The 13,712-nt window shown below is 48.4% G+C and overlaps 1 protein-coding gene across 1 annotated transcript in view; it reads right to left on the reverse strand.

Moving 5' to 3' along the window:
* Window positions 1–13,712, reverse strand: part of LOC141054930 (polypeptide N-acetylgalactosaminyltransferase 2-like) — a 130,039-nt gene that overhangs the window by 37,702 nt on the left and 78,625 nt on the right. The window contains exon 4 of the mRNA XM_073551817.1: window positions 10,934–11,032. Within this exon, the coding sequence (XP_073407918.1) occupies window positions 10,934–11,032 (99 nt within the window). The remainder of the gene's footprint in view (window positions 1–10,933; window positions 11,033–13,712) is intronic.

The following is a 13,712-nucleotide window of genomic DNA, read 5'->3' on the forward strand; positions in this document are numbered from 1 at the left end:
TTGAAGAAAACCTGTTGGAGTCTGCAAAAGACCTGAGACTGGGACGGAGATTTGTCTTCCAACAAGACAACGATCCCAAACATAAAAAAAAAAAAATCTACAATGGAATGGTTCACAAATAAACGTATCCAGGTGTTCGACTGTGTCCCACTTGTTTCTACTTCTTCACCAAAAATTTACATTTGGTATCTTTATGTTTGAAGCATGATATGTGGGAAAAGGTTGAAAAGTTCCAGGGGGCCAAATACTTTCGCAAGGCACTGTATGTGTCCTGTTTTGGTCAATCAATTGAATAAAATTATTGTTTGTTATATATTTTTCTATACTAAGGTGTGCACTTTTTTTTATGCATTGGTCTCCTTTTCTCTTTTGGCCGACCACCACCTGTGAACTGGGCATGCTCCCTTGGCTGTCCATGTCACAGCTGTCAGCACAGCTGTCAGGTGGAGGGAAGGAGAAGCACCATGTTATTGTAGCCCAGAGCGAGGATCTGAGCTAATATTAATATTTTTTATTTATATAGCGCCAACATATTACGCAGCGCTACTCCATAAGCTACAAATTTCCAGTCATGGCTCACGCAGTGTTCAGCAGTGACAGGAAGCAGCGAGCACAGGCTGGCAGCATACTGATGTCAGGCTACCGCGTTTTTATCACTGCTTGAAGTCACTGCCGTAGTCCTGCTCTCACTGTTCAGAGCTGGATTATAGAGAGGACTTCTTCCAGCGGTGAGGACAAGTCAGTAGCCTGACATTAGCAGTACAATGTCAGTGTGCCAGACCCATGCTCACTGCTGTCACTGGAGTGTTCAAAGCACAGAAACATGGATTTTTTTTGAGTACTCACTGTAAAATCCTTTTCTCCGAGACGCTCATTGGGGGACACAGACTGTGGATGTATGCTACTGCCGTCTGGAGGCTGACACTAGGTATACAAAAAACAAGTTAGCTCCTCCGCCGCATACACCCTCGCCCCGATAGCGGGCGGAAACCAGTTTAGTGCAAAAGCAGTAGGAGAACATAAATTAGCCTTAACGCAGAAAATCATATGTCTGAAAAAGGACCACCCTACATTAAACAAGGAATTATACTAATCAAATAAACAAGAGCCAACTGGCTATCAGGGTGGGTGCTGTGTCCCCCAATGAGCATCTCGGAGAAAAGGATTTTACGGTGAGTACTCACAAAAATCCATGTTTCTCCTTCGTCTCATTGGGGGACACAGACTGTGGGACGTCCTAAAGCAGTCCCTGGGTGGGAGGACAACTCACCGATCCAAGCCGCATGCCCTCCTGTCTAAAAGGTGTGCCACTGCTGCTTGGAGAATTTTTCTACCCAGGCTCGCATCCGACGAGGCCCGAGTATGCACATTGTAATGCTTACAAAAGGTGGGCAGGCTGGACTAGGTTGCTGCTTTGCATACCTGCTCTGCCGAAGCCTGGTGCCGAAGCGCCCAAGAGGCGCCCACTGCCCGAGTAGAGTGCGCCCCTATCCCTGTTGGAATGGGTGCGCCTCTAATACGGTAAGCCTCCTGAATAGTTAGGCGAATCCATCTGGCTATGGTCGACCGTGAGGCTGCGAGCCCCTTCCTGCGCCCTTTGGGAATCACAAATGAGTCCGTCTGGCGAAAAGGTGCTGTCCTTGACACGTACCTCCTGAGAGCTTTTACCAGATTTAAAAGAGTGGAGCGCCCTTTCCACTCTGTGTACTGGCGCTGGACAAAACGAAGGCAGAACAATGTCCTCATTAATATGGAAAGAGGACACGACCTTCGGCAGAAAAGGCGGCGGTGGTCTAAGGACTACTTTATCCTTAAAAAAAGTCAGAAAAGGAGCTCTGCAAGATAATGCTCCCAACTCCGAGACCCGCCTAATGGAAGTTATGGCTACCAAGAATACAACCTTCCTGGAGATATATGACAATGAAATTTCCTGTAACGGTTCAAACGGGGCTTCCTGTAGGACACTCAGGACCAGGTTAAGGTCCCAGGCGTCTATGGGTGCTCTATAGGGGGGAATTAAATGAGAGACCCCTTGAATGAACGTCTTGACCTGCATATTGGTAGCGATCTTTCGCTGAAAAAGGACCGACAAGGCCGATATCTGCCTCCTGAGGGAACTCGGTGCCAACCCTGCGTCTAGGCCAGACAGCAGAAAAGCCAGGATGTTGGGGACCGAAAAGGATAATGGCGCAACCCCATGTTCTCGACACCAATGAAAGAAAACTTTCCAAGTGTTATGATAAATACTCGCCGAGGCCGGCTTCCGGGCGCTAACCATTGTAGCAACCACTTCACGCCCAAACCCCGCCCGGGTCAGAACCCAAGATTCAACGGCCATGCTGTCAAAGCCAGGGCCCCTAAGTTCGGGTGACAGATCGGCCCCTGAGACAGTAAGTCTGGCCGTTCCGGTAGATGCCAAGGCACGTCTGCGAGGAGCTGCACTAGATCCACGTACCATACTCGACTGGGCCAGTCTGGGGCCAGCAGAATTGCCGGGACCCCCTCTGTCTTGATCTTTCTGATGACCCTCGAGAGAAGTGGCAGTGGGGGAAACAGGTATGGGAGCCGAAACCGGTTCCACGGTAGGACCAGCGCATCCACTGCGATTGCTCGCGGGTCCTGAGACCGAGCGACAAACGTGCCCACTTTGGCGTTCTCCGTGGAAGCCATCAGATCCACGTCTGGAGTCACCCACCATTGGCAAATCTGCTGAAAGACCTCGGGGTGAAGGGACCATTCCCCGGCCGCGACGCCTTACCGGCTTAGGAAATCTGCTGCCCAATTTTCCACGCCTGGTATGTGCACTGCTGAGATTACCGAGTGGTGCCTCTCGGCCCAACGGAGTACATGCTCTAGCTCACGCATGGTTGCCCTGCTGCGCGTGCCTCCCTGGTGATTCACGTATGCCACTGCCGTGGCGTTGTCTGACTGAACCCGGACTGGGCGTCCTGCTAGCAAGTGCTGAAAATGCTGCAGTGCCAACCGCACCGCTCGAATCTCAAACAGGTTGATCGGGAGACGAGCCTCCTGAGGCGACCATTGCCCCTGAGCCGTGTGATGGCGGAAGATTGCCCCCCAACTGAAAAGACTTGCATCGGTCATGATCACCAACCACTGAGCTGGGGGAAAGGGCTTCCCCTGACGCAGAGAGGAGTCGCGCGTCCACCATTGAAGTGCCCGTTGAACCTGAGAGGACAACCTGCACTGATGATCGAGGGAGAACGGACTCCTGTCCCAAGCCGCTAAGAGAGCATGCTGCAGGGGACGGAGATGAAATTGAGCAAACGGAATTTCTTCCATCGCCGCCACCATCCTACCTAGAACCCTCATCCCGAACCGGATAGTGTGAGGGCCCGGTTGAAGACTTCGAACTCCCTGCCGGAGCGCCCGAGCCTTGTTCTGAGGGAGAATTACCAACCCTCGGGAAGGTGTCGAAAATCATCCCTAGGAATGAGATTCTCTGAGCTGGGGTAAGGGATGACTTATTCCTGTTGACCAACCATCCTAGGCGAGATAGGGTGTCCAGTGTGATGTTGACATTCTCCTCGCATGCCCGAAAGGACGGCCCCTTTACTAAGAGGTCGTCTAAGTACGGCAAAACCACTATGCCCCGAGAATGTAGAATGGCCATGACGACAGCCATCACCTTCGTGAATATCCTGGGGGCTGTGGCCAACCCGAAAGGTAGGGCCACAAATTGGAAATGCCGACCATCGATTGCAAACCGAAGGAACCTTTGATGCGGGGGAAAAAAAAAAAATCGGGATGTGCAGGTAGGCATCCTGGACATTGATCGAGGCCAAATATTCTCCGTGCTCCATGGACGATATGACCGACCGGAGAGATTCCATGCGAAAACGCTTGCAGGGTCAACCTGTTCAGGAGCTTTAGGTCCAGAACCGGCCTTACTGTTCCATCCTTCTTGGGGACTACGAACAGGTTAGAATAAAATCCTTGGGTTCTTTCGCACTCTGGTACAGGGACAATGACCCCGTTGCGCTGCAGCACCTCGATGGCCCCTAGCAATGCCTCTGCCCGGGATTCCGTTTTGGGAAGCCGGGAAAGAAAAAATCGTCTTGGCGGATCTTTGACAAATTCCAATTTTGTACCTGGAACACACTAATTCTGCCACCCATTCGTCGCGCGCCACTGCGACCCAGACGCGGCAGAACCTGGGCAGACGTCCGCCTACTCTGCTGTCCTCGGGTACCGGATGCCTCGAGTCATTTCGCTGAGGGCCTCTGGGACCTGGCCCCCCTTGACCTGGGCGGGCAGCCCCGCATCCTACCCAGCGGGTTGGTTTTATATGTGACCTGACGCTCTTTGTCTTGGCCATAGCGAGGTGGGGCGGAGGTACTGGCCGCTGCCATCCACCCGGGGGTGCGAAATGCTCGAAAGCGCGCCTGAGGTTGACAAAATGGCAGTCTAATCTTCTGTTGTGGAAGAAAGCTGCATTTTCCCCCTGTAGCATCTGCAATGAGCTTGTCTAATTTCTCCCCAAATAGCCTATTACCCTGAAACGGCAGGGAAGTCAAAGACTTCTTAGAAATCGAATCAGCCCGCCATAGCCTTAACCACAAGGCTCTCCTAATGGCGATTGCATTTGCTGCCGCTAGTGCCGCGCCATAAGCCGCATCCGAAGATGCATTAATTAAATAGTCACCCGCCATCGCGATCTCACTTGCTACCTCAGCCACTTCAGTCGGCAATTCTCTATCCTGTAGGACCTTATTCAAAGAATCTGACCATGACATTATGGCTTTGGCTACCCACGTTGCCGCAAAAGAAGGAAAGAGCGCTAGCCATAAGCCACATCCAAAGATGCATTAATTAAATAGTCACCCGCCATCGCGATCTCACTTGCTACCTCAGCCACTTCAGTCGGCAATTCTCTATCCTGTAGGACCTTATTCAAAGAATCTGATCATGACATCATGGCTTTGGCTACCCACGTTGCCGCAAAAGAAGGAAAGAGCGCTGATCCCGATGCCTCATACACCGAGCGAGCTAAACCTTCTATGAGTCGATCCGTGGGGTCCTTAATGGAAGAACCATTAGGTACTGACAAGGATCTTGAGGCCAAGGCCAGGCGTGACACTGGGGGATCCACCACCGGAGATTCCGCCCATTTCTTACAGAGCTCTGATGCGAACGGATATCTCGTTTCTAGCGTTTTTTGTCCTGAAAAACGCTTGTCTGGACGTTCTCTGTGCCGCTGCACTATGTCCTCGAACTCAGGATGAGTGCTAAACACTCTATGCGGTCTCCTGGCCTTCTTAAAGGATACCTTATGACCTGAGGTTAGGGAGACATCATCCTCAATACCCAGAGTCTGATTGTCTACCGTCTCCCGATACCCCGGGGTATCTAGGTCCAAGGATTCCTCCCAGTCATCACCTGAACTCTGCTCGCTCCCAGAAAATGGTGACGGTGAGCGAGACGCCGCACTCGCGGATGCTGAGGCACCAGAGGGGCCTGGAGACGCAGTATGGGCTCTTTTCCTATGCGTCTGCCTAGAGAGAGTGCGGCCCCTGCAGGCCGGAGGCTCTTGTGAGGTGGATGAACCCTCCCAAACAGGCGAGCCGTCGTCTCTACCCCTATTCGGGGCCTGAAGGGTCTCAATCGCCTTCGTGAGCGAAACCATGGACCGAGAGAGTGATGACGCCCATTCTAGGGGATCCAGACCCCTGGGCTCTGTCGCAGGGGAGGGCTCCTGGGCGCGTTCGGAGTCGCAGGCTTCACATAACTTAACAGTCTGCCCTCGTGGGAACATAACCCCACAGGAAACGCATGCGGCATAAAGGAACGTGTGCGTTTTTCCTTTTCCAGACATACTGCTGGCGTAGGCCAAAAAGAAAAAAAAAAATCCTTTTAAGGTTCGAGGGGAGAGGAGGAGGGTAACCCTGTAATGCCTTAGTGTGGCTCCAGGATGGGGTCGCACTTACCTGCTCCTGCGTGTCTCTCCCCGTGCTCCTGCAGTCCGCCTGCTGCCTCACTCCTGGGTAAGCTGCGAGTCTATTATCGCAGCCTACCCTGCTTTGCAGCCGGGGCCTCAATTTTATCCGGCGCCCGCCCTGGTCATAGGGGGCAGCGCCGGATATGACGTCGCACCCAGGGCGGAACTTCCGCCCGCGGCCCAGGCCGAAGCCGCGGGCTAAATTAAGAGACGGTCCGCCCGCTTGGTATGCTGGCGGACCGCTACCCCGGCCATCCGACTACCCATGCCGCTCCGTCTGCTGGCGGCTCCCCGGGCCTGAGTCTCCCAGACCGCCCCGGTACCAGGAGGGAGGAGGGGAGTGACGGCGCGAGGAAGGTTAGAGGAGCGGAGGGAGGGAGGAAAAGAAGGGGTTAAAGGGGGGAAAGGGGGGGGGGATTAACCAACTGATTACCCGGGCTATTGTAAATACTGTCCCCCCCAAGCCGAATGGCCGCCTGACTCCAGCAGCGGCCTCTCCACCCGGGGGTAAGCCCACTACCCCCGGCTCCGAAAAACGCTGCCCATGGCCCTCTCCAGCTCATACCTGCGACCTCCAGCTCGATAGCCTAGGTATTTCCGTTTAGGACGGTGCAGGCACCCTAGCTCCGACCGCCTTGCAGAGGCGAGGGACCGTCCGCCGCCATGCAGCACCGCCGTCATGCGTTGGTGGAGCAGTGGGGGCCGCACAGACTAGTATTGTGCCTCTGTGCAAGCCCATGGTTTCAATACCTAGGGGTGGACAGGGCTGAGTCTGGCATAGTGTCCCACGTCGCGGGAAAGGAAACGTGGAGGGACACTCGCACGTGGTCGCTCGTTGCTGGTTTGGGGAAATCGGATCCTTTCAATAGGATGCGTTGCCCCTCTTATCTTCATAAAATAAAAAACAAAGAAAAAATAGATGTCTGGGGAAAAGTCCCAGAGATGTCGCTGGAAAGGATACGCGGAGGCGATACTCAACGCGTGCTCGCCCGTTGTTGGTTTGGGGAGATCGGACCCTTTCTATAGGATCCGTCGCCCCTGTCTCATCTTCATGGTAAACTAGAAAAAAATAGTCTGGAGAGATCCAGATTGCGTGTGCCTCCATCAGACACTAAGCAAAAATCTGGTTTCCGCCCGCTATCGGGGCGAGGGTGTATGCGGCGGAGGAGGAGCTAACTTGTTTTTTTGTATACCTAGTGTCAGCCTCCAGACGGCAGTAGCATACACCCACAGTCTCTGTGTCCCCCAATGAGACGAAGGAGAAAAATCATGCTGCTGTTCTCTGATCACTGTAAAGTCTCATTCAGATGTCTATAAAGTAGAGATGTCTGAATAAAGCTTTACTGCTGCGTCTGCAAAGCGCATCAGAAGAGATATATCAGCAGTAAAGTCTCATTCAGACGTCCCTGCATTGCAGACATCTGAATCGGACCTTACACTGGCTGAGCCGAGCCATGTATCCAACCCTATGATGTGTACCACCGTCCACTGAGCAATGGTAGCAGAGGATCCAGCACACGACACCAGATAAAATCAATGTTTATTCCAAAATAGTTAGAAACAACTTCATTAGTGTATATTCCATAAAAAGGTTGGGCAAATGGGTCCGCTGCTGGGTGTGGAGGGTATTACATATTTTGAACCTTTGAACTCTCTGATTCTTATTTATCACTTTTGTTATAGTTCAAAGGCTTGAAATATGTAATAAGTTCCATGTTTAAGAAACTTTTTGCTTAAAGGAGCTTTCCCATGAACAAAAGAGCATTTTAATCACTAGATCTTGGAATAAAAAGTTCCATAACTGGATGTGATTAAATAAAATATTCCTGTGCTGAGATAATTCTATAAATGTGCCCCTGCTGTGTACTGTGTAATGGCTGTGTCTTACCGTGCAGGAAAATGGTCTGATCATACTACAGCACCTGGAAAGGGGAGGAAGTAACATAGTATACAGACATTACTGCATGGGTCACGGCTGATGATTTTTGTGAGGTAAAACATTTCTCTGCCTGTTATTAAACAATGTTTTACCTCACAGAATTAGCTGTGATCCCGTTGTCCCCACTGTCTGTATCCTCTCTTTTGCTTCCTCCCAGGAGCTCTGGTATAATCAGACCATGTTCCTGTAATTCAGACACGGCCATTACACAGTACACAGCAGGAGCACATTTATAAGATTACCTCAGCAAAGACACAATTTTTTTTAATCCCTTCCCAACATTGGGATTTTCCGCTTTTGTGTTTTCATTTTTTCTCCCCTTCTACCCAGAGCCACAACTTTTTTTTCTACTTTTCTGATCAATATGGCCGTGTGAGGGCTTGTTTTTTGCAGGCGAGTTGTACTTTTGAACAACACCATTGATTTTACCATATAATGTACTGGAAACCAGGAAAAAAAAAAAAAATCAAAGTGCGGTGAAATTAAAAAAAAAGCGTGCAATTCCACAATTTTTTTTTTTTTTTTTTTTTATATCATGTAAATGCTAAAACTGACCTGCCATTACGATTCTCAAGATCATTAGGAGTTCACAGATACCAAAACATGTATAGGTTTTTTTTTTACTTAACTGGTGGAAAATGAAAAAAAAAAAAGTTGTGCTATTTTCCAAGACCCGTAGCGTCTCCATTAAGCCCTGCTATGAGTAGCAGAATTGATAATTTGCTATGAACGCCGGCCACTGGGTGGGGCTAACAGAGCGGCAACGACAACCACAGTGGTCTCCTGCAGACACTGGGCTGTCATGCCAACCCATCAGCACACCACGATCATGTGACAAGTGCGCTGATGGGTGGGATCAGTGACGCGCTTCTGGTGCAGCCAAGTTAAATGCTGCTGTCTGAGATTGACAGCGGCATTTAACACGTTAACAGTCTTGGGTGGATTGCAATTCCAACAGCGGCTGTTAGGGGCACATGTCAGCTGATGAAATCAGCTGTCATGTGCCGGAAAACATGCGGTCTCCGCGCCGGAGCCTGCACTGAATGCAAGGACACAACCTATGATGTATATACACGTCACAGGTTGTGAAGGAGATAAAACACATCCAAGGTCTATTGGCTAAAATGTTGACTAAAATTAACTTTGTTCGTGAGAAAACCCCTTTAATCTTTTTATGGAATATACAATGAAGAACAAGTTTTAAATTATAGAACATTGATTTTATCTGCCCGTGTGTTGGAGACCCTTCTATTCCAAGTGCTCCGATGCACAGTGTTTGCTGGATAATAGGAGGGTGAGCTGAAAAATACATCTCTTCCTGTTTAGGATTTCTTATCTTCTGAGAAACGTATGTATTCCCATCCTGTGATACAATATGCTGAGAAGTGTATCTAACCTCATCATGTGTGACAGTCCATGTATTTATTCTAATCATATGTGATCGTGTCAGATAAGCTGTGTATCTAATCCTATCATGCGTGACAGTGTGTCTAACACTATCATGTGTAATAAATATAGTGAGCAGGAACTCCGCGCTGCCGGCCATCTACTTTGTCAGTATCACTTTGCAGTCACCAATAAAAGGTCCCCTCACTTTGATCCTAAACTTCATCCTCCTTTATCCTTTTGCAAACACTCAGATTAGGAGAGGGGTGTCACCACAGGTGAGCACATCTCACTCACATTTACTGCAGTCAAAAAGTGTGCTAGCAGTAAGCAGTACACTAGGATTTATGGCAAATTTTACTAAAAACAATTTTTGATGACTTGAGGAGCTGGCCACAGACTAAATATTATTGGACCTCTTGGCATAGAGCATAGTCCATGTTTCTAAGTGATACATACTTTTTTCAGCACAGAGCACCGATACATCGATATAATTGTTGTGCTTTATTAGAGATTTAATTGCTCGTCAGTTTAAGGTACACAAATCTCTCCTGAAGCCTCACGAATCAATGTTTCCATTTAGTGACACTAAGCAGAGGAAGACATGCAGGCTGGATCTCATATATACATAAGCCCTACATCAGTATTTCTGTCCTGCATCTGCTGGGGGCACATGTGTCTTTGTTCCTCTCAGCAGCGGGCATCCCTAATACATAACTCTGCAGACAGGCTGGAGACTGGGCTTCGTGAATATTTTTTAGCAAATGTTTAAAACGGGAAGGTGTGAACACTTCTGCCCATCCAGGAGGCCGATTACAGGAGAGGGAGAACGATAAGCCACATATTTATGGAGTATGAGTAACTGGTGCAGTGCCACTGAAGAGCGAGGTCCTGGTGCCCATGTATAGATGTTCTATGGAGATTGGAGCTGCTTACACATGCTACGGTCGTGGGTTCTGCTATCTGGATTTGAGGAACTATTCTAAGGACTGTTGCTGCCAGCTGGAGCTAGATACACGTGGTACGGTTGTGGAATCAATCTTCTAGAGGAGCAAGGACTGTGACTACAGACTATACTTGCAGGAGAAACTAAAGTAGTGGTCCAACCAAAAGTTGGAAGACCGTGGGTATCATCTGGTATAGGGACAGTGGAACTACTAGCCCGGGGTTGCGATCTTGTGAACAGGGTGCATTGCATTGTGGCCATATACGCCGGCATTGTTGCATGACCATGGACGTAAGGAATAAAAAACTGTTGCATCGGTAACCTGCCAAGGTGATTATTACAACCCACATCCTCAGATCTTCACAACACATCCCTTTTAGCTCTGTACAGGACATAGCATATGGGCTCAATTAGCAGACCCTAGAGAGAGCCCTTTAAATGGATGTGTTAAAGCCTAAGCACTGATATGGAATGTCGTGGTGTATGGCTTAGACGAGCAGGCTTGCGTTTTGTAATTATTTTAGTTAGTGGTCAGACTGTCACTACTTTTGCGTGTGATGAGCGCGAGTTGTTGCTATAAACCTAATTCATGGTGTTGGGGTTTAAGTCCTTTGTGCACCAACAATGTAATCCAAAAGGTGGTGATCTAAAGAGCAAACTGATCTCCCAAATTGTCAAACATTTATACATATGCAAACACACTAACCTGATTACTGTGCGGAGTAATGCAGACCTGGCCTCATTATGAAAAGTTATGACAACGCTGGTTGATGGAAGCTCAGTCCTCCAATGTTTTCTACGACATCTTACAGAAAAAAAAAAAACCACTGCATTATACCAGTTACATAGCTTCTCAAAGGCAGATTAAGAAAATGTCATTAAAAGGATCAGTCACAAGGTTTCACCATACAAACGGTATGCATTGTTAAATAGACATTAGAACTTACCAGGCTGGTATATTTACTTTTAAACGTCATGTCAAAATAGCTGTGTAATCCTGATATTAACCCTTTCCAAAGAACTGCCATATTTGTGCTACAGATGTAAGGAGTGCATATATCCAGCAGGTTTAGGGGCGGAGCCAAAACACCAGACATGGCATATGAGGGTCATATAATGCAGCCGGCACCTGCCACTAACAGCAACTAGTTCCAATCACTGCTGTGAACAATTTAATTGCTAAGTAATTGCCGATTAGAGCGGTGTGATTTACTAAGCTCCGTTTTGCCGTTTCAAAACAATCAATGGTTTAATCAGCAGGAGATTACTAAAGGACAACTGATCTCCTGCATGCTAGGCATACCACGCCCCAGCACGAATTAGCAGCTGCCTGTCATACAATGTACACAGAAAGCTGTGGTGTGGGGAAGTTATACACAGCTCCACAACTAAGCTCTGCCAGACCAGTAGCAGAGAAAACCGAGTATCACAACTGCTGCACCCAGTAAACTAAGTGATACACTGCTAGAATCAAGGTCTCTGTCCCCAAATCATGCTGCTGTCAGATTACATAGCAAAACCTGCTGGCAGATTCCCTTTAAACGGAGTGATCTGGGGCACCCGTCACCTAGTACTGATGGGTTTGGCATCCAATGACGTGGTACTTTAAGTCACCTAACCGAGCAGCCATTCACAGGCCGCAGAGATATGGTGGCTGTTATAAAGGTGAAGCTTCTACTTCCCCTCATGAATCCAGGGGGTGTCGATAGGTACATATTACTTAGCATGTTATTTTCTCCACATCTAGTTCTTTGATAAGGTTTTCTTTTGCCCCACGATCGGCTTTAATTGCACTTCATACTGCAATACAAGTACCACACCAGGATGGATGCAACGATATTTTATTGAATTTTCCCTCTACACGTTTACATCACCTATCAGATAGGAAATCCAAGGGAGACATAAGGGGTGCTGTCATGATGGACTCCTGGAAACATTACTGGTAGACTAATTCCTACTTTCCAGGACGTCCCTCCTGACAGCACAACCAGGAGAAAAAACAAATAACTCCTACTAGGGCGGGATTACTGCTTGGAGGACTTCCCTCCCAAAGGCTGTCTGTTGGCTTGACAATGTCCCGTATAATGCGTGCAAAAGGTATCTACTCTAGACCAGGTTGTGGCCCTGCAGATTTGGTCCATGGAAGCCCCTGCACTCTGCCCACGAAGGCGATATTGCTCTCAGCGAGTGAGCCCTGAGGCTTTCCGGCAGAGTCTCCTCCGCCAAAATATATGCAGCGGTATTAATTGACTTTATCCATCTGGCTAAGGTGGCTTTTGATGCTTTCTTTTCTTTGTTCTTTCCTGCCATCTGGACAAAGAGATTTGAGTCCACTCTGAAGCACTCAGTGAGCCTTAAGTACTGTTGGGACTGTCCTTTTAACATCCAAAGAGTGGAGAGAGCGTTCTCTCTCGCTGTTATGGTTTTGGTAGAAAGTGGGCAATATTATCTTCTGATTTCGGTGGAAGTCAGTCACCACCTTGGGAAGAAAAGCAGGATCCAATTTTAAGATGATATAGTCCTCCTGGATCTTTAGACACGGGTCTCTTAGGCCTTTTTCATATTTCCCTTTTTTGACGTCAGTCAAAATCCGCCAGTTTATGAAAAAAACGGATCCGCCCCTTTTTGGACGGATCCGCTTTTTCCCCCCCGTAGACTTGCATTTGTGGCAGATGTTGACTGACGGTCGTCCGTTGGATCCGTTTAACGGATCCGTGAAAATTTTAGTGGTTCCCAGGCGGACCAGATGGACCCTGAAACTTTTTTTGGATTGACGGTCCGCTATTTTTAACTGCGAATTCCCGGATGCTTTGCTCCGGGAAACATTTTAACCCTGAAATACCATCCTGGAAGCGGCAAAATCTCTCTCTCTCTCTTTAAATTACGTCACTTTGCATCTTCCGCGGATCCATCCTAAAAAGTGGTCGGCTGACATCCGTATGTCAGTAAACGGAGGCGGATCAGTTGTTTTTTTACCTTTGGCAGATTTCAGCTGACCGCCGACAACGGAAATGTGATACAGGCCTTATAGAAAGAGCCTGGATCTCCCCTATACGCATTGCTGAGGTTATTGTTACAAGAAAAATCACTTTGAATGTTACCGACCTTAGGTCGGCTTGGTCTAGAGGTTCATATGGGTCCTTTCGTAGATCATTTAGGACTAAGTTGAGATCCCAGGGGGGGCACAGAGCTACGTATTGTGGGTCTAATACGTTTAGTGGTCTTAATGAACCTTACCACGCAGGAATGATCGGCTAGTAGATAATCAAAAAAGGACCCCAGGTCTGAAATTTGTACTTTTAATGTACTAAACCTTAGACCCTTATCGAAGCCAACCTGAAAAAAGTATAGAACCTGAGGAATATTAGGATCCTGACTGAGGGATATTGGGCCTGCACAGTGTGAACAGAATTTTTTCCAGACTTTAAGGTATATAGCTGAAGTAACAGGCTTTCTATTCTTTTGCAAGGTAGATATGACTGACT

Source organism: Dendrobates tinctorius, unplaced genomic scaffold (assembly GCF_039654945.1).
Source record: "Dendrobates tinctorius isolate UK_male_01 unplaced genomic scaffold, ASM3965494v1 ptg000181l, whole genome shotgun sequence".
NCBI classification, from domain to species: Eukaryota; Metazoa; Chordata; class Amphibia; order Anura; family Dendrobatidae; genus Dendrobates; species Dendrobates tinctorius.